Here is a 20,958-nt window from a genome sequence, read left to right on the forward strand (position 1 = left end):
ATAACCCAATGTAATGCTTTGTTTAAAGGTTTGTAATTTATTACTAACCGAGGACTTCCTCTTTCTAACTCAGAAGCATTAATAACATAAAAAGTTGAGGAGCTTCGAGAATACTTACTAGGCCTAATCAAGCCATTGTCCAAAAAATCTTTTATTTTTCTTTTATAGTAATCTAAATGTTGTTTATTCATTTGTATTGGCCGGACTTTAGTAGAGATATTTTATTCCTTAAAGTCAGGTCCATAGGGCAAAGAGATAGTGTGCATTTTTCTTTTCCATAAAGCATTAGGTTGTTCTGAACAAAGATCCTTTATAAATTTATTATATATCTCTTTAATATTTTTCTTTAATGCTTGGAGATTGAAGTTGATCTTCTATCTTTTATAGTGTATTACCTTATTAATAAAATTACTTTGTTTTCTTTTATTGTTAATTTGATTAATAAATGATATAACCTTACTCTAGACAAAGTTAAGATCTCTAATCTTAGGTTGTTCTAAAAATTCAAATTTAACTTTGCATGCTAAGGCATTAGTGGTTATAGCTGCACTACTAATGGTGAAAGGGTAAAGTAAAACTAGGAAAGGGGTTCCTAAAATGATGGACTCATGAATATTTCTTCCTAAAAGAAAAGAGATTCGATAACAAATTTGATCTTTATAGATTTCAGCACTAGATAATTGGTAAGAAACTTGTAATTTATTACCATTGGCTCCTTGTAAGGAATTTTTAGTTTTTTTTATAATATTGTGTTGGGACCAATCCTTCTTGGACGGAGTTTAAATCTGCTCCATAATCTATCAACGCAATGAATTCATAAGTTTATCTTTAACAATGAGATTTATTTTACTATATCATTTGTGTGATATTAATTATTCTATTTTGTTAATATAGTCTTCTTTGTTATTCAAAACAATAGTTTCTTCATTATTTCTGGTCGAGCTAGACGAGGCTAATAAATTTTGATTAACTTGATTTTGAATAATCATGTTTCCTTGTAACTTTAAAAGTTTAACTTCTATCTCATCATCTCGGGTTTTTAGAGCTCTAATTTCATTTTTAAATTACTAATTTCTTTTTGTAAATATTTAATAGAAACAATATTTTCAAATGGTTTTTTAAATAGATCCATAACATTTTTAAATTCTACTTTCTGAATATTCTTTTTAAAATATCACTCTCGTCCATAATATTTTTAATTTGTCTCATGAAAGCATTCCTGCTTTCTAAGTCTTTCATTTTGTCTAATATTCCTATCAAGGTATTAGCTTGATTAATTGTTAAAATATTAATTCTTTGGTTACAACTATCACAATTGCAGAAATCTAGACCCAAACATTCGTTTGAATCTGAATTTTCTGAATTATTAATTTGATGTATTTCCTCGTAAGAAGATTCTTCTGAGGATAAAGAGCTTTCTTCCTCCGAGTTTAATAATATGTTAATTAAAATATTTATTAAACTTTCTTTTAATTCTTCGGAAATGTTTAAGTTACTCAGTTGATTAATTTTTTCTTGAACTTTGCATTTTTTAGCATAATGACCAAAACGACCACACTTGTAACATTTAACATCTTTGTCTTTATTTTTAGGTTTATTATTTTGTTTTTTATAATGTTTTTTACCATAATTTTTCTTGTAAGGTTTTTTATAAAATTCCGTATTGTCTTTGTAAGATTGCTTCTTACGATAATGGAAGTTTTTTATTCCTTTACTAACAAATTTTTTTACTCTTGGAATTACTAGGAGCTCTTAAAAGAGTAGATCCATATTGTTTGCAAAATGATTCCATTCCACGCCTATTACTAACCTTTTCATTTTTAATCTTATTTTGTAATTTATATTCTATACAAATCTGTATACCAGTTTCAATTACATAATTAAATGATTCTCCTATGGCTAATGACTGATATGGGATTGTTCCATTAAAATTTTATTTAATACTACTTTTTACCTTTTATGTAAATAACCTAGGTAAACCACTAATATATTTTTCTTTCCAATACTCTGCCGCACCATCCGACCTAAGGCATAGTTTTGATAACATATCTCTATACCACCTATAATCAGACATGGTTGGATAATAAAGGTTTTGTAATTCGTCTGCCGCTCTTTGTTGGAGCTTTAAAGGCTCTCCTACAAAGAACTTAGTAGTAACATATAAGAGAGTCGTAACACAAATCTCTTTGTTGGATTCTGTTTTTATAGCTGAATCTATTTGGTGTTTATCTTTTGGACTCGGAAGATTATCCCATCATCCTTTTAATTGTCCTGTAATGCCCATAATTAATATCTCTTTAGTATGTTTGTCTGAGTTTTCTTTGAGTTTAAAGGCAGTAACAACCATATTCATGTTTTGTATTGTTTCTGAGACTTGTTGTTCAGACGCACCATCGATGTTCCACTCGACAATGGATTTTCCTGAATAATTACTCTCTATAAAACTACTTCTCTCTTCAAATTGCACATTAGCAAATGAAGGCCTAGGATAATAGTTTCACGTTTTAGATCTTGGGGCTCTACCACCTGACTTGCTTACCATATTATCATATTCTTCATCTCAAGATAAAGTATTTATCTCTCCTGAACAAGTTCCTATGTTTAAAGTATTTAATTTAGTAACTAATTCTTCTATTTTTAGGATTAATATCACGACCTAATCTCATTCCTTTTCAACTCTTAGTTAAAATAAGTATGGTATTGATAAATAGGTCTGGTAGGATTTAATTTATATTCTTTAACATCCTTAGATTGAGGGACAGAGTTTTCTATTCTATCTAATTGTTGCGACATAGTGTGAAGTATTTGGTTTGAGTAATTTATCTGACTATGAAGATTATTAATGTCTTTTCTCTAATCTATGGGATTAATTATAGATTTAAGTGGTGAAGCCTCTATTTCTATGTTTTTCTTAGAAGTAGTAATTTTGATAGCTTCTAAAGGTGGATGAACTGACTTTATAATTTTTTTCTAGAAATTTTCTATTTGGTACTTATTCTAACATTAGCATCTAAGTACATCTTAACAGCAAAAGAGTTTTTTATCTCTTCTTTTAAACACAGTAATTTAAACCATATAAGGAAATAAATATTAATTTCACATGTTTCTAAAAACCTATAGAATTTTTGCAAATATATTTGAGTCTGGTCTTTAGAGAAAGTTGAGAAATACCAATTTGTCTTCTCTAAATTGCAAACTGCCTCAAAATCAGCTTTAACCCAAATTTTATTTGTGACAAAGGGTTCATTATTTGTAATTACACTAAATATTTATGATTCAGTTGGAGAAGGTGGCCTAGAGGTTTTCTCAGAGTATATTGGTTGATAAACTGTAGGAGTAAAGTTTACTCCCGCAAGAATTACCCTAATTGTTGAATCAACTGAATATCTAGCACTGGATGTTAACCCAATGTTGCTAGACTGATGATAGTGATATGATTGACTTCTATTAGTCCTAATTAAGACTGATCCATCAATATCTTGAATAACATCTCTAATAGTTTTGGCCTCAATCTTTTTTTATTTAACCACATCTTGTAATATCCATTCTTGGGAAATTTTTTCTATAATTTCTAAAGCAGTTAGTATCTATAGGGTCATAACATTAGACCTACTAAGATTTGCTTAAATAATACAAGTTTCATTTCTTGGAGTAGTTTTAAGTGATTTAAAATCATAATTAACATTAGAGACTTTTTAGGTAATTCTACTAATAACATCCATGTTAGCAACTCCAGGATTAAAACTATCACTTAGACCTTGGACATTTATAACTAATGAGTTATTAGTGAGTTCATCAGCTAAGCTCATAGATTAATTGAGATAACAGTTAAAATAGACTGGACCATCATTTATAATTCAACTATAACAATAGTTGAGTTATGAAAGTCTCTAATTCTAGTGTCACGTAAAACTAGCAATACATGGGTGTTTAATCATAGTTTATGTAGTGGTTTTATAGCTATCTGAATTAATCCTAGATGGATATAACGATAACCTTCTCTATAATGGGTTTCTAATAAATTTTTATTTAATAAATTAATAGCTTCATGCTTGTTATTAACCAAAGTAGCAGATTTAATTATATGAATAATCTTTTGAAAATAAGCAGTAAATAAGAAAATCTTTAAAATAATTCTTTTAAGTAGAAGAATTAGTTACTAATTCTTCTATTTTTAGGATTAATATACACATATACACGGGTGTTAATTTTCGTTGTTAGGAAAATTATCAACAATTTTTCAAAGTGTAAACTAGGTATTGCCATGTTTAAATCATGCTTTTAAAAAGTGTGGAGACTATTTTTTCTAACTTAAGGGTTGCTCTCATATCCTAATGAAAATCTAAAACTATTTTTAGAATACGAATATGTATTTTCGGATACATCTCATTCAGACACAATTCATTCGTAAGTGAATCATACCTTAATTCTATGTCAAAAATTAATACGGATATATATACCCGTATAACCTACGAAAATGCACCTCTGAACGAGATTTTAATAAAAAAACGTGTCTGATTCTTCTCTTTCCTCATTTCCAACCTACTTTCAAGTTTCTCAAACCCTCTCAAATTCTCAAATTCTCAAACTCTCTTAAACCTTCTCAAGCTCTTTCAAACCACTTCCAAATTTTTACTCTTAACATTCAATCAATCAAAGTGCTCAACATCAAAGTCACATTATGTAAGTTTTTGATTTCTCTATAAATTTGATTTCTATATACATGCACTTGTAAAAATTGAGCATTAGGTTGTGTAATAGGTAGTTTAGATAGGTTGTTTATCTCAGCAATGTGAATTTCCATGCATTTCTGCCATTTTTCCTTTTTTCTGAGTTGCAGGTTAATAAAAAATGCACTTTCGTATTTGTTTAAAATCTGATTTTCCATAAATCTGAAAGTGCATTTTTGTATTTTGTCAGTATGCTTTATTTGATTTGATTTTTATTATGTTTCTCATAGGTTTGATTTTTCTTCAATTCAATGTTTGTGTGGTTTAATTTTAGGCATCATGGCTGATAAACAAGATTGAATGAAATTCGTCAGAGTGTCGCAACATGAATCGATTCGTAGGGAAAGAGTCTGACCCTCGCAACCACCGGCCAGTTCTAGTTTGTTAAATGCAGAGACATTAACTTCCAGGGTGCATGCATCTTCGACTTCGTCTTCCCAAAAGAGGCGGGTGTTACATCCTGATGTCCTATAAGCCGCGTTACTAGAGTTTAAGACACCCCAGATCGATACACTTGTTGTCGATGCAATCGTTTGTGAGGAGTTTGGAGGAGGCCCATACGACTTATAGTTTCTGCCTATATATCTGATAGAGTCATAGAGCCTAAAGTGTGGAAGGTGTACGTGAGAAAAAATAGGAAGTATGAACCACTATTAAGGGGGGCAGTAGGGTCATAATAAGGGGAGTCGAAGTAATTGCATTTTCAATTATATGCATAATTTTTTTTTGCATTCTGTTAGGCAGAGAATGTATTTCTCTGTGGAGCATTTTGCTTTGGAGGTGGTTAGGGAGAGTATTTCTCTTCTATTGTTTTGTTTTCTTCATCATTAATAGACAAGCATTTATACCAATTGAATTATTATTTTGTTACTATTTTATTATACTTGATTTTCTGGTTTCCATCAAATTGGTCCGACCTGTTGGATTATTGAATGACCCGAAAGCACAAGATGGAAGACAAAGTAGCAACAATGGAGCAAATGATGAAGAATCTGAACTTGAAAATGGACGAGATACAAACAAAGGAAAATGAGAACTATGTGAGGTTGTTCATTTTACTCACACAGGGTAAAGCAACCACTGAAGAAGTATTAACGGTTATGAAGGAGCTGAATGAAAAATTAAAGACTGATTTCACACCTAAGAAGTTGTTCGAAGACGATCAACTTGAAGAGTTTTGCAAATCCATGAAGAAATTAGAGTTTCCCATGTTCACCGCAGAAGATCCCACCCGATGGATTGCTCGTTGAAGTTTATTTTAGGAGCACCCATGATAAGGTTATTTTGTTGCTTGTCTTATCGAGTTCGTTTACTATCGTTTATTGAGTCTCCCTCACAAATTGCACACCTTGAATTAAGTTTTGAAATTGATTCGTGAATCTTTTAGCATGCATAAAATCTTTGGTTATGTTTGAAATTGCTCAAGATGTATTTAGTCAAGTGCACGAGTTTGTGGAATAAAGATTATGAATGTTCAATTCAAGTATGGTGCAAAGAAAAACTTTAAAACCGTGAAAAATTGAGTTTTGATGCATTTGATTTGAATCAATCATTTACTCACTCAATTTAATTTGAATCAAATCAAACAGAAGTGACCAAAACTTTTCAAAAACCATTTGATTCAAATCAAGTTTTACACATGATTCGAATAAGACAATTTCCTGTCACCTCTGTCCATTTTGATTCGAATCACACTTTGCACATGATTCGAATCATGCAACTTTTCATCATTTTTCAAATTTCCTTGGAGTAATTGATTCAAATCAATTATTGCGCATGATTCGAATCACGGAGCCTATGATTTGAATCACACATTGCACTTGATTTGAATCAACTGCAAAATGGGTCAAAATTTTGAATCTCTTTTATTTCATTCACTGGCTCACCAAACTCATACATGCTTTGACTTTGATTCGAATTTAACCAATCTTTTTCAGTCTTTTATGTGCTTCGTCTCAAGAACGTGCTTAAGCTTTTGCTATCATTTGTTCATGTGAGATTTTCATAATCATTTGTGAGTTTCTGTGAAAAACAACCACCTCTTTTGAAACTCTTTCGTTGAAGTTCTTTCATCATCAACCTCTTTTCAATTTGATTTCATAATCATGAGCGATTGTTAATTGATTGAGGGAGACGTTGTCTTAAAACTAATCGTTCTTACATGGGTAAATGTTTGTCAGGTTCTTGCAAGATTGGAGTTGTTGTCATTGGTGCTGACAAATTTCAATAAAAAAATAAAAAGGTATTATCTGTAGAATTTCCTTAGTAGTGATTGTGTGGAAGACTACGGTTAAGGCGTAGTTCTTTTTACATCTTCAAACAATTTACCACTTAAGGAATTAGTAGGATCAAGAGGTGGATTGCTACACATAAAAGCTTGGAGTAAAATTGGTGATATTGGAAGATTGAAAGTGACCACGGTGTAAAATTTAGTTCTCACAAAAAAATGTACATTTTTCACTACATTTATCTTGAATCTTGAACTGACTTGTACGTTGGAGTGCTAACCTTGCAGGTCCACACCAGACCACTGTACTAGAGATCATCTCCACTAGTTTAAGATCATCAGTTCTTCAACCGCATCCAATTCTGATTTCAGAACGAAACAATTTCATCATAATAATTAAATAAAGTTTATAGTGTAATATTCAAATAATTATTTCTAACAATTAACTTTTTCATATATATTATTTCAAAGTAGAAAAAACAACAACCAATTCTAAAGAAATAATCTAAACAAACATATTAATAAATAATTTTTTTATAATTGAGTATGATAAAATATTGCCGATAACATAATAATATTAGAGGATTTTTCAATAGACCCCTTGAAACTCTTAACCACGCACGAAATTTCAATTATGTCACCTATTTCTATAGATGCACATTCGAAAGTTTTTTTCTTCAAATTTAGTTTCTTCCATAGGTACATCTACGAAAGCGTAGTAAAAATTGAGAAAATTCAATCTATAATTCAGTAGATCTTTCGAAGATACATATCTGGAACGTCTTAAAAATAGAGTGTTTCGTAGATATATCTAAGGAACTTATGTTATATTTTGATGTTTCCATTTTTTAAACTCTAAACCCTAAATCCTAAGGCAATGAAAAATTGTACACCAAAATAATACATTCGGTTATATTTTGATGTTCCATTTTTTTAAACCCTAAGGCAATGGAAAATAGTACACCAAAAAAATATATCGTATACATGACATAAATTACAATATAATTTGATGTTCCATTTTTTTAAACCCTAAATATCAAACCTTAAGGCAATGAAAAACAGTACACCAAAAGAATACATCGTATAAATTACACTATAATTTGATGTTCCATTTTTGTTAAAAAAATTGGAATTTAAAATGTTCCGTAGGTACATATACATATACAGAACACTATGTGTTTAACACGTTCCCTAGATCTATCTCCGGAATATCTAATGAATTAAATACTTTGAATTTTCTCAATTTCCCATTTTTTTTAAAAAAAAAATACTTCCGAAGATACATCTAACAGAAGGATAATTTTATCAAATCAGTAGTGTCTGGAAGATTTAAGGAGTAAGGTGACAAATTCTCTAATATTATTCAAATTATTATTTAATATATTTTTGAAAAATTATCACCCTGGTTATTATTATTATTTTTGTACAAACACCTTTGAATATTTTATAAATAATTTACTTTTACTCCTTATTGGATCTTTTTATATCTTTAATCTATAATAAGAATGTTCAGTCAAAATCTATAATAAGAATGACTTTTACTCCTTATCTTGAATCATTCTTTACTGAAAAATATAATTTGCATAAGTTATATAAATCAAAATCAAAATCAAAATAATTCTAGCGAATTAAAAATTGCTCTCATTTTTGTTAGGGAATAAAATTGTACTAACTCTAATGAGTCATGATTTTCATCTGAAGTCTGAATGCACTATCAGCCGTTGGATCTCGCCATCTACATCTAACGAGACACGTATTGACATATTTACCCTTCTCTTCTACCTATATTACCAATCATCCGTGTAACGTGACGCTGTTTTCCAAAAATAGCGGTTTTCTACTATAACCCTTGATACTTTCTACAAGCGAATCAAAAGTACCCACGTGTCTCGATGTTAACCTCCTAAGCTCTAATAACCGTTGGATCTTGACCACTTATGAACAAACCCACTTTTTAAAAATATTTTGATTCCCATCACTTCCATTTAATTTTCACTTCTTTGGAAAAAAACAAAAATTTCGATAGTGCTTTTTTTCTCAGCCAAGGAAGAACAACTATTACAGAAGAAGAAGAAGAAAAAAACAAAATCCACTCTCGAATTTACCACGAGTTTGTTTCATTTTCACTCTCGCCGGAACCCTAATTCAATCTGCCGGAACTTGAATCTACCGGTGAGTTCAATTGACCTTTCTTTCTTTCTTTTTTTTTTATTTCGATGTTGAAATTACAGTTACGAAGAGTTTTTTTTATGTGTTTGTGTGAGTAGATGACTGTCGAATTGAGGAATTGGTGAGATCAAAGGGCTGGATTTCATCGCCGGATGGAGGGAGGTAGCGTCTCTAGACTTACTTGTTCTGGTACTGTTCATGTCCGACTTTAGGTTTCTGTTAATTTTTTGGTATGATTTAGGGTTAATAATAATTTTTGTTATTTTCCTTTCAAATTATGAATTTTATTAGTAATTATTATTGCTTTTGATTTACTTAACAGCTGTTTTTAATTTGATGTGTTGGTTAATCTCGATGAGTTTATCAGCAATTATTATTGCCTGTTTGGTCTGTTATTATTTTTTTGTGAAGGCGAGAATGTCTTGTGCGTGTGTGATCTTTAGTTAGATTTCTTACTTGAGTCAGAAGGCCTTATGTGCGTTCTGCCTGTTTTAGTATTTGTTTCTATGCATGCGTTCTTACACATGCATGCATATAGATATATCAAGTTTTAGCACTATTCTGGTGGTTTATCTTATTCTAACGAACTTATTTGCTCTAGGGATTCACCCATGGATTATGATGACAGTGATTTTGAAAACCAGAATCTCCATTTAGCCGGTGAAGGGAACACTAAATTTCCTCCGGTATTAAGACCGTATGCTCTCCCTAAGTTTGATTTTGACGAAAGCCTTCAAGCAAATTCAAGATTTGATAGTTTGGTTGAAACTGAAGTTTTTCTTGGTATTGAAAGTAACGAAGATAACCAGTGGATTGACGCATTCTCCCGTGGGGGTAGTAGCATAGAGTTCAATTCACCTGCTGCTGGATCTTGCTCTATATCAAGGTATGGTAATGTGTGGTCCGAGGCCACTTCCTCAGAGTCTGTCGAGATGCTCTTGAAATCTGTTGGACAGGGGGAGCATATTCCTAGGCAAACTGTTATTCAGGAATCGGATGCTTGTGATGAACTGGCCTGCTTAGCTAAGCAAATGGACTCCAATCCAAAACCTGATGTTAGAAATGAATTTACAGATGATGTTACAGATTTACAATCACCTGGTGGTACTCATATAAGTTTTTCTGGATCGAAGAAGCCAGTTGGAATTGAACAGTCTCAGACTGGAATTTCCCAAAGTCACGAAGGTGAATTATCCATTGATGGAAATTCAGGTATTCTGGAACCAAATGAAATGTTCCGAAATATTGACTTGCCTATGTCTGAGCATAGTCCAACCTTCTTTACCAATGATAAATTTAACATTACTATTCAGGTAGATGCTCAGACTGTGGCTGATGACTCAGATCATTGTGAAACTCATGATTCATCAGCACTTGTGGTGGAAACTAATATTACTGAATTGTCTATTCAAAATATGGTGGATGAGAAGCAAAGTCCTCACCTAACTGAAAGTAGTAATCAAAATTTAGAATCTTCTATGATGAAGGAAGAAGCTGTTGTAGACACACAGACTTTGGATCAAAATGCTGTTGATGTTGATGCACATCATCCTGATAGATCTATTCTTGCAGTACCCCCACAAGATTCTTTAGAAGGAGGGAGTGTAGTTAAAGAACTTGAGGCCGAGTTAAGTAATTTAGAGAATTCCATGGGAACTAGAACTGTTGCAGTTTCTGACATGCAGAAAGAAGAAAGGCACAGTGAAGATATACGTTCATGTGATTTGACTCAGGCCAATGCAAGTAAAAACTCAGTCTTGCTTAAAGATACGGTGATGGATGATCCGTCTATATCAGATACACACACATCGGCAAAGGTTTCAGTTAAAGATGGTCCTATCTCTGTCGGGCAGGTGGTTGAGGTAAGCAATTCCAGTTATGAAGTTTGTCCTAATCTCCAGCAAACTATGAATGTCACTGAGAAGGAAACTTACAGTGTGAGCAATGTTCTTAAGGAAAACGAGTCATCAAACACTGGAGGTGACCATATGGATACGGGAGTTTTATCAAGCAAGTCGGAGGCATCTATGTTTCCTGCAAAGGAAAACATCATTTCTGTTTGTGAAGGAAATAATGACAACAGGGTCGGAGATTTTTCCGGTTTCAGTTTGGTGACTTCTTCAACAAACTCTTCCATTGTGAGGGAGTCAACTCAAATATGTGTAAACGATGAATCTGATAAGCAAAGTGACCTAGACAAATTTAGCCAAAATGCTTCTGTCAATGATGAAGAGAATACAAAGATCCGTTCTGATTCTAGCCAAATGCATTCTGATGTTGCGCAATCCCATCTTGGGGATAAAGGAGTTGTTTCATCACCTCTTAGTTTAAGTAGCTTGGAATCTGAGTTGACAACTTCCACTGTATCAATCGACACCAAACCTGTCAATATTTCAGGTATCTTATTTAATTTGATTTATCTTGTTACACTAAATCTAAGTGGTACGCTATTTTTGAAACATATATGAAAAAATGTTGAAAACTTTTCTAAAATGCAAAAACTGTAGTTACCTTACTGATGCATCACTTGCTAACTTTCTACCAACAAAGTAGAAGTTCTACTACTGCACTAATTGTGGACCAAACTTGCTGAATACAATTGCTTCAGAAATTAAAGCTGGATCTCTTACAATTATATTCCTAATAGCCCCTAATTTTTAGGTTTATTTCATCTTATTTTCAGCTTCTCAAGTTATTTCAGAAAATATTAGTTTGACATCCTGTAAGATAATGAATGATCTACCTCCTAGTGATTTTGTTTCAATTCATGGACCCACTGGCGACAGCGATATTCAAAGGGTAACTACTGTTGAATCATCTTCTGCCGAAGTAAAAGAAGAAACTGCAATGAAAATAACAGAGGAAACTGGTATAACAGCTCTTGTTAGGTCTTCTGAACAGGAAACTGCTCCTTACCCTGTTAACGAAATAGAAAAACTTCATCCTTCTGGTACTTCTGGACATTTGATAAGTCACAGTATGCTTGATGTTGGAACTCATGGTACTGCAATACTCGGTGAACCGCAAGGAACTATAGATGATAAGTTTACCCAGGAGATTAGCGTGTCTCCAGTTCAATGTGAGTCATTAGAGACACAGGCTGCTGGGGTCACGATTTCTGTTATTAATGATGACAAGGAGATTTTACAGGAGACTCATGACAAGTCAACTCCGAAAGAGTTAGGTAATCAGCAATTCTTTCTTGTCCACTTAAAAAATGTGTTTCAAATTATGTTTTTGTTAGGTGAAAGAGTATGTAAAAACTGTGAACAGACCTTGTTCTGAATTGGCACCGAGGACTTTAAACGCTCGTATTTTGTTCCTAAATATTACTTTTTTGTCGATATATTTTGATAATTATAAATAAGCAATGAAATCTAAAAATAGCAGTTATATATAATAAATATAATAATTTAAATTTAAATCTACTTTAATATTTAGGGTTAAATATGTTTTTTTGTCTCTACAAAATCATGAGCTTTCAAGTTTAGTCCCTCGAAAAAATTGTTTTCAGTTTTAGCCCCTATTTGCATTTCATAATTTCTAGGGACTACTCTGAGGACTACAGTTTTTGTAAAAAGCTTTCAAAATAGGGACTATTTTTAGACATTACAATCTATATGAAGGATTAAACTTTCAATTAAAATTTAATAAGGACTAAACTTGAAAGCTCGTGATTTTTAATGGACTAAAAACATATTTAACTCCCATATTATTTTTTTCATTTGAATATTATTTTAAATGATTATTGGTCTTCAGAGTTTGATCTTATTTATCTTAATTTTTTTGTTTAATTATTTAGTAATATTTGTTACTACATAATATACATATTATGATGTTTGTAGTTTTAAGCTTTTAGTTATTTGTCTGTTTATTTTTTTGAGGATTCAAATACCACTGTTTACAAAAATCAAAAAATTAATAAAAAAAAAATCAGACTTAACATACACACGTACATACAATCACTTTAATGAATATCTCAATATATTGTATCAATATGATAGAACAAAAGGTTAGAAGAATTGTGTCACATTGTACAGAAGGACTGACTGATGGTATAGTTACACTTTACGATTAAATAAAAGATTTTAAGAAAGTCATGTGTCAATTTGCAAATGGGCAATGTTTAAGGTGTTACTATATATTCTTTTTCCAATTTATCCGTAGAGGAAAGAAGTTTATTGCTCTGGTAGGTATGGAGTCCTTTTAAAAGAGGAGTAAATCAGGGGGTAATCTCTTTGAATATGGGATTAATAAAACTCCTATGAGCGGAAACCCATAAAGAGGATAGAAAAACAAGCCTATCACATAGTAGTTCTGGCCATAAATGTCTATGTACCAAAAACAAGTCTATTCTTGTCACTTTTATACGCATGCCACACCACAACACTTATCAATGGCTATGAATAACCTCGTCACAATGTGGTGTTGTAATCTGCATGTCATGTTCTTTCTGCCATCAATTCAGATTTTTTCCAATTGAATTGCATGATTAACTTTGTACTTGTAGGTGACATTTTACTTGGGAACAAAGATTCCATATCTTCTCCTTTGCCTGACTCTCGTGTTGAGTTGCCTGAGACTGGAAGCTTTCCTGCCAGTAGTATTTGCAGTCCCTCTAATACATTCAGAAGCCCTTCTCAAACCGAAAAGGAGGAAAATCGAGGTAATGCTTCTGCTAATACATTCAGTAGCCTTTCTCAAACCGAAAAGGAGGAGAATCAAGGGAAGGGTTCTGCTAATCAGAATTCTGCAGAATCTGATTTAAAAAATAGTGGCACACATAATACATTGTCTACTGCCCAAGTTCAAAAGAGGGATACTGTATCTAAAGATGAGAGAAGCTCAACTCCTGAGATAGATGTAGTGGTTGATTTATCCAAAAAGGACACAGCAGATTTGGATACAAACGTTGGCAAGAGACAATCAGCCCTTGTTATCACAACCAACAATGCACCAATAGTAAGTCTCCTTGTAGTTTATAATCCAAGCAGATAAATTGTCATCCGAAATTCTGAATGGTATTTTATTTATTGCTTATATTTCGTGATTGAATTTCTTCCGGAATTTGCAAGGGGTTTTATTTGAAAGCTTCATTATGTGAAATGCTTGAATGACATATTGTGTTGTTTTCATTATGAATGACAACTAATCTTAGAGTTTTCTTTTTACACCTTTTCTTCCTCTGCTTCATTATTGAAGGCTTTGGCAGAATCTCCTTCAACTTCTGGGCCAGGATCTTCAAAAACCAAAACTGTAGCAAATGTTTCCCATGGAAGTCCACAGGTATCAGATGGAGAAGTGGCTTTTAGTGCTTCTAAAGCTACGCCTAAGCGAAAAGCTAGGCAATCATCTAATAAGGCAGCTGGAAAGGAATCTACTAGAAGAGGAGGTCGTGTGAAAAATGCAAGCCCTGCTATACAGTCTGAAAAAGGTGATATATCAACCAAAGTTTCCCATAGCCCATCACCTGGTTTCAAGCTGATGCATTCAAATGAGGTGCAACAGTATGGGCACGCAGATTCCAACAGTGCAAAGGCATTTTCTTTTGTAAATACTTCAACATCATCTAGCCTTCCAGATTTGAACACTTCTGCTTCTCCACCTGTCTTGTTTCATCAGCCTTTCACAGATCTGCAACAAGTACAATTGCGTGCACAGATCTTTGTTTATGGAGCATTGATGTGAGTTCAAATGTTGGCTTTGTTACATGTTATTTAATCGTAGTGGATACTAATTTGATTTGTGCATGTACTTGCAAATCATCAATTATGCATTTCTTCACCTATTTCCGCGAGACCTCACCTGACATCTCCCCCCTCCCATTATATGATGGCTAATTGAAAATTGGAGAATCATTGCGGATTGCATTTTTTCTTCTTTTTGTTATACTTAGTTGGTATGTTTAAACGCGTTACTTGTTCAATCAATGTTATCTGAGTCCAAGGTGCATGGAAGACATTTAGATCTGCATGATGTAGCTATTGATTTTCTAAATGTTCTAGCATGATAATCAATACTCCCCATTAATATTGCTTTTACTTGTTGCAGTCAAGGAACAACACCGGATGAGGCACATATGATATCAGCTTATGGGGTGACAGGTTGATTTTACTTATTTATTGTGTATTACATACACACCTTTTCCTGTTTTTTATTCTTAAAACAAGATATTGAGTTCCTAGACCTTGTGTTTTAGACGGTGGAAGGAACATTTGGGAGAATGTTTGGCGTGCCTGCATGGAAAGGCAGCGTAGTCAAAAATCTCATCACATTACCCCAGAAACTCCTCTACAATCACGATCTGGTATTTTTTGTGAATTTTTCCATATTAAGTTATTTTTGCTACTTTGATTATTTAATCTGATTGTTTAACTCTATTATTGAGTCTGCAGTTGCTAGAACACCTGATACGACAGTTAAGCAAAGTGAACTTCAAGGGAAAGTTATCTCTTCGCCTCTTGGTAGAGCTAGCAGCAAGGCTACTGTGACCATTGCTAACCCCCTAATGCCTCTGTCATCTCCTCTTTGGAGTCTACCAACCATCTCTTGTGATTCTCTGCAATCTAGTGCTCTTTCAAGAGGTTCTGTCGTGGATTATTCCCAGGCACTTACTCCGTTGCATCCTTATCAATCTCCACCTCCAAGAAACTTTCTTGGACATAGCACTTCTTGGATATCCCAAGCCCCACTTCGTGGACCATGGATTGGCTCTCCAACTCCTGGGCCTGAAAACAACACTCATCTTTCTGATTCACCCACCTCAGATACAGTTAAGTTAGGTTCAGTCAAGGGATCTTCTTTACCTCCTTCCTCAAGCATAACAAATGTTACTCCTGGTCCTCCTGCCTCTAGTGCACGCTTACAAAGTATTTTTGTTGGGACTGCTTCTCAGCTTGATGCAAACAATGTGACAGTACCACCTGCTCAGCATTCTTCAGACCCGAAGCCCAAAAAAAGGAAAAAAGCTGTGTCATCTGAGGATCTTGGTCAGAAGCCTTTGCAGTCTCTGACTCCAGCGGTCATTAGCCGTGCATCTACCTCTGTTGCTGTTGCGACCCCTGTTAGCAATGTGCCCATATCTAGTATTGAAAAATCAGCTGTGTCTGTATCTCCTCTAGCTGATCAACCCAAAAATGATCCGAATGTTGAGAAGAGGATTCTGTCGGATGATTTTCTTATGAAAGTTAAGGAGGCTAGGGTACATGCAGAGGAAGCTTCTGCTGATTCTGCTGCTGCAGTGAATCATAGCCTAGAGTTGTGGAATCAGTTGGATAAGCATAAAAATTCTGGATTTATGTCAGATATTGAGGCCAAATTAGCTTCTGCTGCAGTGGCAGTCGCAGCAGCTGCAGCTGTTGCAAAGGCAGCAGCTGCCGCTGCTAATGTTGCATCAAATGCTGCATTTCAAGCAAAATTGATGGCTGATGAAGCTTTGATTTCATCTGGCTGTGAAAATTCCAGCCAAAGTAACAAAGTTTTCCTTGCCGAGAGTTCTAGTAACTTGGGACAAGCTACGCCTGCTTCCATTTTGAAGGGTGCTAATGGCCCCAATAGCCCTGGTTCTTTCATTGGTGCTGCTAAGGAAGCTATTAGGAGGAGAGTGGAAGCTGCTTCAGCTGCCACCAAAAAAGCTGAAAATATGGATGCCATTTTAAAGGCTGCTGAGCTTGCAGCAGAGGCTGTATCTCAAGCAGGAAAAATTGTAACAATGGGTGATCCTTTGCCATTAATTAAACTGATTGAAGCTGGCCCAGAAGGATGTTGGAAAGCATCCCGAGAGTCTTCTCGGGAAGTTGGATTATTGAAAGAAATGACCCGAGATCTGGTGAACATTGACATTGTGACAGATGCTCCTGAAACTTCTCATGAACAAAACAGGGACATATCATCTAGTGGAATTTCATCTTCTATCATGATCAACGAAAATAATTCAAGAGGACAAAAGGCACGCAATGTTTCTGATTTAGTGAAGCCTGTTGACATGGTTCCTGGTTCTGAGCCTGAAATACAGGCTCCTTCTCTCACTGTTACAAATGAATCTGAACATCTTGAGGAAACTAATTTCAAGGAGGGCTTACTTGTAGAGGTTGTTTTCATTGTCCTTTATTTCTTTTTCATGTTGAACAAGTGAAAGTAACGAGATTAATACCAATCGCTTCATTTTTATAGTATCATCTTTGGTGATGATTAGGTTTAGTTAATAAAATTTCACCTGTATTCCTTACAATTTGAAAACTAATGTTGCTTTTAAATTAGATTTTAGGCTGACCTCGCCTATTGAGAAAAGGTTTTGCTGATTGTTGCTTTTAAATTATAATTTTCACAATAAACTGAAGCTATCATATGTATCAGGTCTTCAAAGATGAGGAAGGTTATAAAGCTGCTTGGTTCATAGCCAATATTTTAAGCTTGAAAGATGGTAAAGCTTATGTATGCTACACTTCGCTTGAAGATGTTGAAGGTTAGTCAAGTTTATATGTGCTTGTACTTTGATTAGAATGGAACTATCTTATTGATTAGTTGACCAGTTACAAAATATGTGGACTGTACTTCCAATCTTTGGCGTTTCATGGAAAAGCCAATGGATTATTGATTTGGCTCATGTGTGTACATACATTTAGGAGGATTCTTCTAAAGGAGATCTTTGGAATGAAATTTTTTCCAAACTAGATTGCTGACTTTCTGGTATTTTTTTTTTTTTTATGGATTTGCTTGTCGTAAGTAATTATTTTATAACTGGGGCTTTTTAGTGAATTATGGAACAGTAAAACAGTTAAAGATAAGAATAAAGTTTTAAGTGAATTTCAAAGCCTATATATAAACTATAGAATAATAAAAAATAAAACAAAAGTTTTTAATGAATTTCAATGCCCCGTAAAAAGGATTTTAAGGCTATGTTTGAGAGTTTGGAGGGGAGGGGAAGGGAAGGCTTCCGAAAACGAATTTTTAAAAAAATATAGAAAAATATTTGACATTTTTTGAAAAAATGATTTTGTTTAGAATGATAAAAGAGTCATTATCACTACAAAATTTTTAATTTTTAAAATATATAACAACCTAAAAGATATTTGGAAAATTTATGTAAGCCCTCCAAAACCCTCCTTCAATACAATTTTTGAGTTCTCCCATTTTATGGGGTTTTTGGTGTTATGAATAAAATCAAACCCTCCAAAACCCTCCTACCCAATTTTTTTTTTTATTCTTTTCACCAAATTCTTCCTATTTTTCAAAGCCCTCCCCTCCCTTCCCCTCCAAACTCCCAAACATAACCTAAATGTTCATTTAATCTCTTACTGTCTTAAAAGCAATAAAAATCTCAAAGGAGTTAAGTGTAGGTTTCGGCATGGGGAGGATTTATAGTTCAAGCTTCTTTCCTGGGAGAAGAATTTAGTTTACCCTTACATATATAGTTAGGGATATTAAGATATATTTCGTTTATTTTGGATGAATTATAAAAAAAAGTGTTTATTAGATTATTTTCATGTTATCTCCCATGGCTCTGTAGACATCTGGATGCTTTTGACTTGTCTTCCCTTTTTGACTGGGATCCTTTTTGCTATTGTGTATTGGTGAGTATTCAGTCTTTATGAAATTAAGAAAAGTTAATGTTTCACTTGCAGGGCCTTTAAAGGAATGGGTGTCACTTGAACGTGAAGGAGATAAACCACCCAGAATACGCACTGCTCGCCCTCTGACTAGTTTGCAACCTGAAGGAACAAGAAAGAGGCGCAGAGCAGCTATGGGAGATTATGCTTGGTCTCTCGGGGATAGGGTTGACGCATGGATACAAGAAAGGTATCCTTGAATACACTAATACCTTATTGTGTATATACCAAATAATATCATCGCTTTGGAATTTTCTAACGTGATAGTTATGTTATCAGCTGGCGGGAAGGAGTAATCGCAGAGACGGATAAGAAGGATGAAACAACTTTAACTGTCCACATTCCTGGTATGTAAACTCTTATTTGCTAAAACCTGTTTTTATTGCGTCCCTGTTTTTTAAAACCAAAATATAGAAAATTAGCATATGTTTGTTGGAAATAACAAACTGATATTTTTTTAGCCACTGGAGAAACATTGGTACTTAGAGCGTGGCATCTCCGCCCATCCCTCATTTGGAAGGATGGCCAATGGCTTGAATTTTCTAAGGTGGGAGCAAATTCTACGCAAAAGGTACACTGTTTCAACTTCTCACGACGTCCCAACTGCGTGCTTGTCTGTGCTAAGTTTTATAATTTTCTATACAGGGAGATACTCCACATGAAAAGCGACCTAAGCTGGGCAGTAGCAATGCAGTAGATGTGAAAGGGAGAGAAAAAATGTCAAAAAATGTTGATGCTGCAGAGTCTACAAAGCCTGATGATTTGGAGTTGCTTAATTTGACTGAAAATGAGAAAGTCTTTAACATTGGGAAGAGCACGAGGTCTACCATTCAAAAAGAAGAGTCAAAAGTCATTTTTGGAGTTCCTAAACCTGGCAAGAAAAGGAAATTTATGGAAGTGAGCAAGCACTACGTTGCACACGGGAGCAGTAGAAGTGATTCAGCTAAAGATGCTAATTCTTCGATACCTCAAGGTTCAGAACTTCGAGGATGGAGAAATAGTTCAAAAAATGATACTAAAGAGAAACTTGGAGCTGACTCCAAACCCAAAACTAAAATTGGAAAACCGCAGGGTGCTTTGGGTAGAGTGATTCCACCAAGAAATCCATCTGTTTCCAATACAAAAATGACCAAGGATTCTTCTAATCATTTAAAAAATGCTTCAGAGAGTGAAAATCAGGCTGAGAGAGCAGCCTCCATAACTGATGGAGCCACACAAGTACCGATCGTATTTTCATCTCTGCCAACTTCAACAGATACTATTCGTACTAAGAGGACACTCACATCGAGAGCGAGTAAGGGAAAACTTGCACTTGCAGGTGATAAACTACGAAAATGTGGTGGGGAAAAGGCTTTAATTGACAAACCCACAAAATCAACATCTGAATCTGATGTCCATGAGCCCAGGAGATCCAATCGCAGGATCCAGCCAACCTCCAGAGTATGTTATGTATCAGTGATAATTATGTTTTAATCTTTTTCCTACATGTGAACCCATTTCTACCCACTTTGTAAAAGCATAATATATCCTGTGTTTTAATCTTATGATGTGTTTGACTTGTGGCAGCTATTAGAAGGATTGCAGAGTTCTTTGATAGCCTCAAAGATTCCTTCAATTTCACATAACCGTAATATTCCCAAGGGTGAGCATCCATGAATACTGTTATTGGTGGTTTAGTCTATAATAATTTAGCATTCTATTAACCGATAGCCTGTAAATTGTAACAGGTAATAATCACCAGGGTTGAATGGAAGGAGTTTGCAATGCCGTACAGTTATTAGATGACCACAAACCCAGCATAGATTTGTATATTTATTTATAATTTATAATAGAGAAAACTTAGGAATGGAAATTCTTGTTTCCTTTGTTTTAGGCAGAGACTATAGGTCAATAGATAGATGGTTGATATTGATTTAGTATTATTATTTAAATTTGGTTTCATCTTTTAGTCTTATGGCACTGTTGGCTGTGCTGTATATGAAAGTTGCCTTGTTTGTAGATGTTGATCAAATTATTGCCTTTATTTATTAACTTCCAACTCTTCTATCTTCTCCAATTCCACTCCCTTTTCTTTCTGAACTTTGCTAGGGTCAGCATTGAATTGTTTATTTCGCTTTTTCTCATTAGTTACCCTCCACGCAAAACTGCACAGACTAATTAGTGTTAGAATCAAAATGACCGCCAAATTATTTTCCAAGAGTATTAATGCAAGTGCTTTTATTTT

The 20,958-nt window shown here is 33.9% G+C and overlaps 1 protein-coding gene across 3 annotated transcripts; it reads left to right on the forward strand.

Moving 5' to 3' along the window:
- The first annotated feature begins 8,934 nt into the window (after nucleotides 1-8,934).
- On the forward strand, nucleotides 8,935-20,772 carry LOC131652367 (uncharacterized). 3 transcript variants are annotated; one of them, XM_058922211.1, is made up of 17 exons: nucleotides 8,935-9,129; nucleotides 9,225-9,315; nucleotides 9,728-10,988; nucleotides 11,082-11,523; nucleotides 11,810-12,310; nucleotides 13,637-14,088; nucleotides 14,329-14,810; nucleotides 15,178-15,230; nucleotides 15,326-15,433; nucleotides 15,522-17,215; nucleotides 17,482-17,590; nucleotides 18,750-18,924; nucleotides 19,014-19,081; nucleotides 19,196-19,305; nucleotides 19,380-20,174; nucleotides 20,301-20,376; nucleotides 20,462-20,772. In XM_058922211.1, the coding sequence occupies exons 3-17, from the start codon at nucleotides 9,738-9,740 to the stop codon at nucleotides 20,479-20,481; spliced, it is 6,336 nt and encodes a 2,111-aa protein (XP_058778194.1). In that variant the 5' UTR covers nucleotides 8,935-9,129; nucleotides 9,225-9,315; nucleotides 9,728-9,737; the 3' UTR covers nucleotides 20,482-20,772. The 3 variants fall into 3 exon arrangements, with proteins under 3 accessions (XP_058778194.1, XP_058778192.1, XP_058778193.1); XM_058922209.1 differs by having other exon boundaries at nucleotides 8,936-9,129; nucleotides 9,728-11,523; XM_058922210.1 differs by having other exon boundaries at nucleotides 8,936-9,129; nucleotides 9,225-9,288; nucleotides 9,728-11,523.
- The last annotated feature ends 186 nt before the right edge of the window (nucleotides 20,773-20,958 follow it).

Source organism: Vicia villosa, linkage group LG2, assembly GCF_029867415.1.
Source record: "Vicia villosa cultivar HV-30 ecotype Madison, WI linkage group LG2, Vvil1.0, whole genome shotgun sequence".
Taxonomy (NCBI): Eukaryota; Viridiplantae; Streptophyta; class Magnoliopsida; order Fabales; family Fabaceae; genus Vicia; species Vicia villosa.

Coding starts and splice junctions, on each gene's coding strand:
- LOC131652367 (XM_058922209.1), top strand. CDS start 9,738: ATGGATTATGATGACAGTGATTTTGAAAACCAGAATCTCCATTTAGCC. Junction 11,524..11,809: donor CAAACCTGTCAATATTTCAG/GTATCTTATTTA, acceptor TCTTATTTTCAG/CTTCTCAAGTTATTTCAGAA. Junction 18,925..19,013: donor GACGCATGGATACAAGAAAG/GTATCCTTGAAT, acceptor TTATGTTATCAG/CTGGCGGGAAGGAGTAATCG.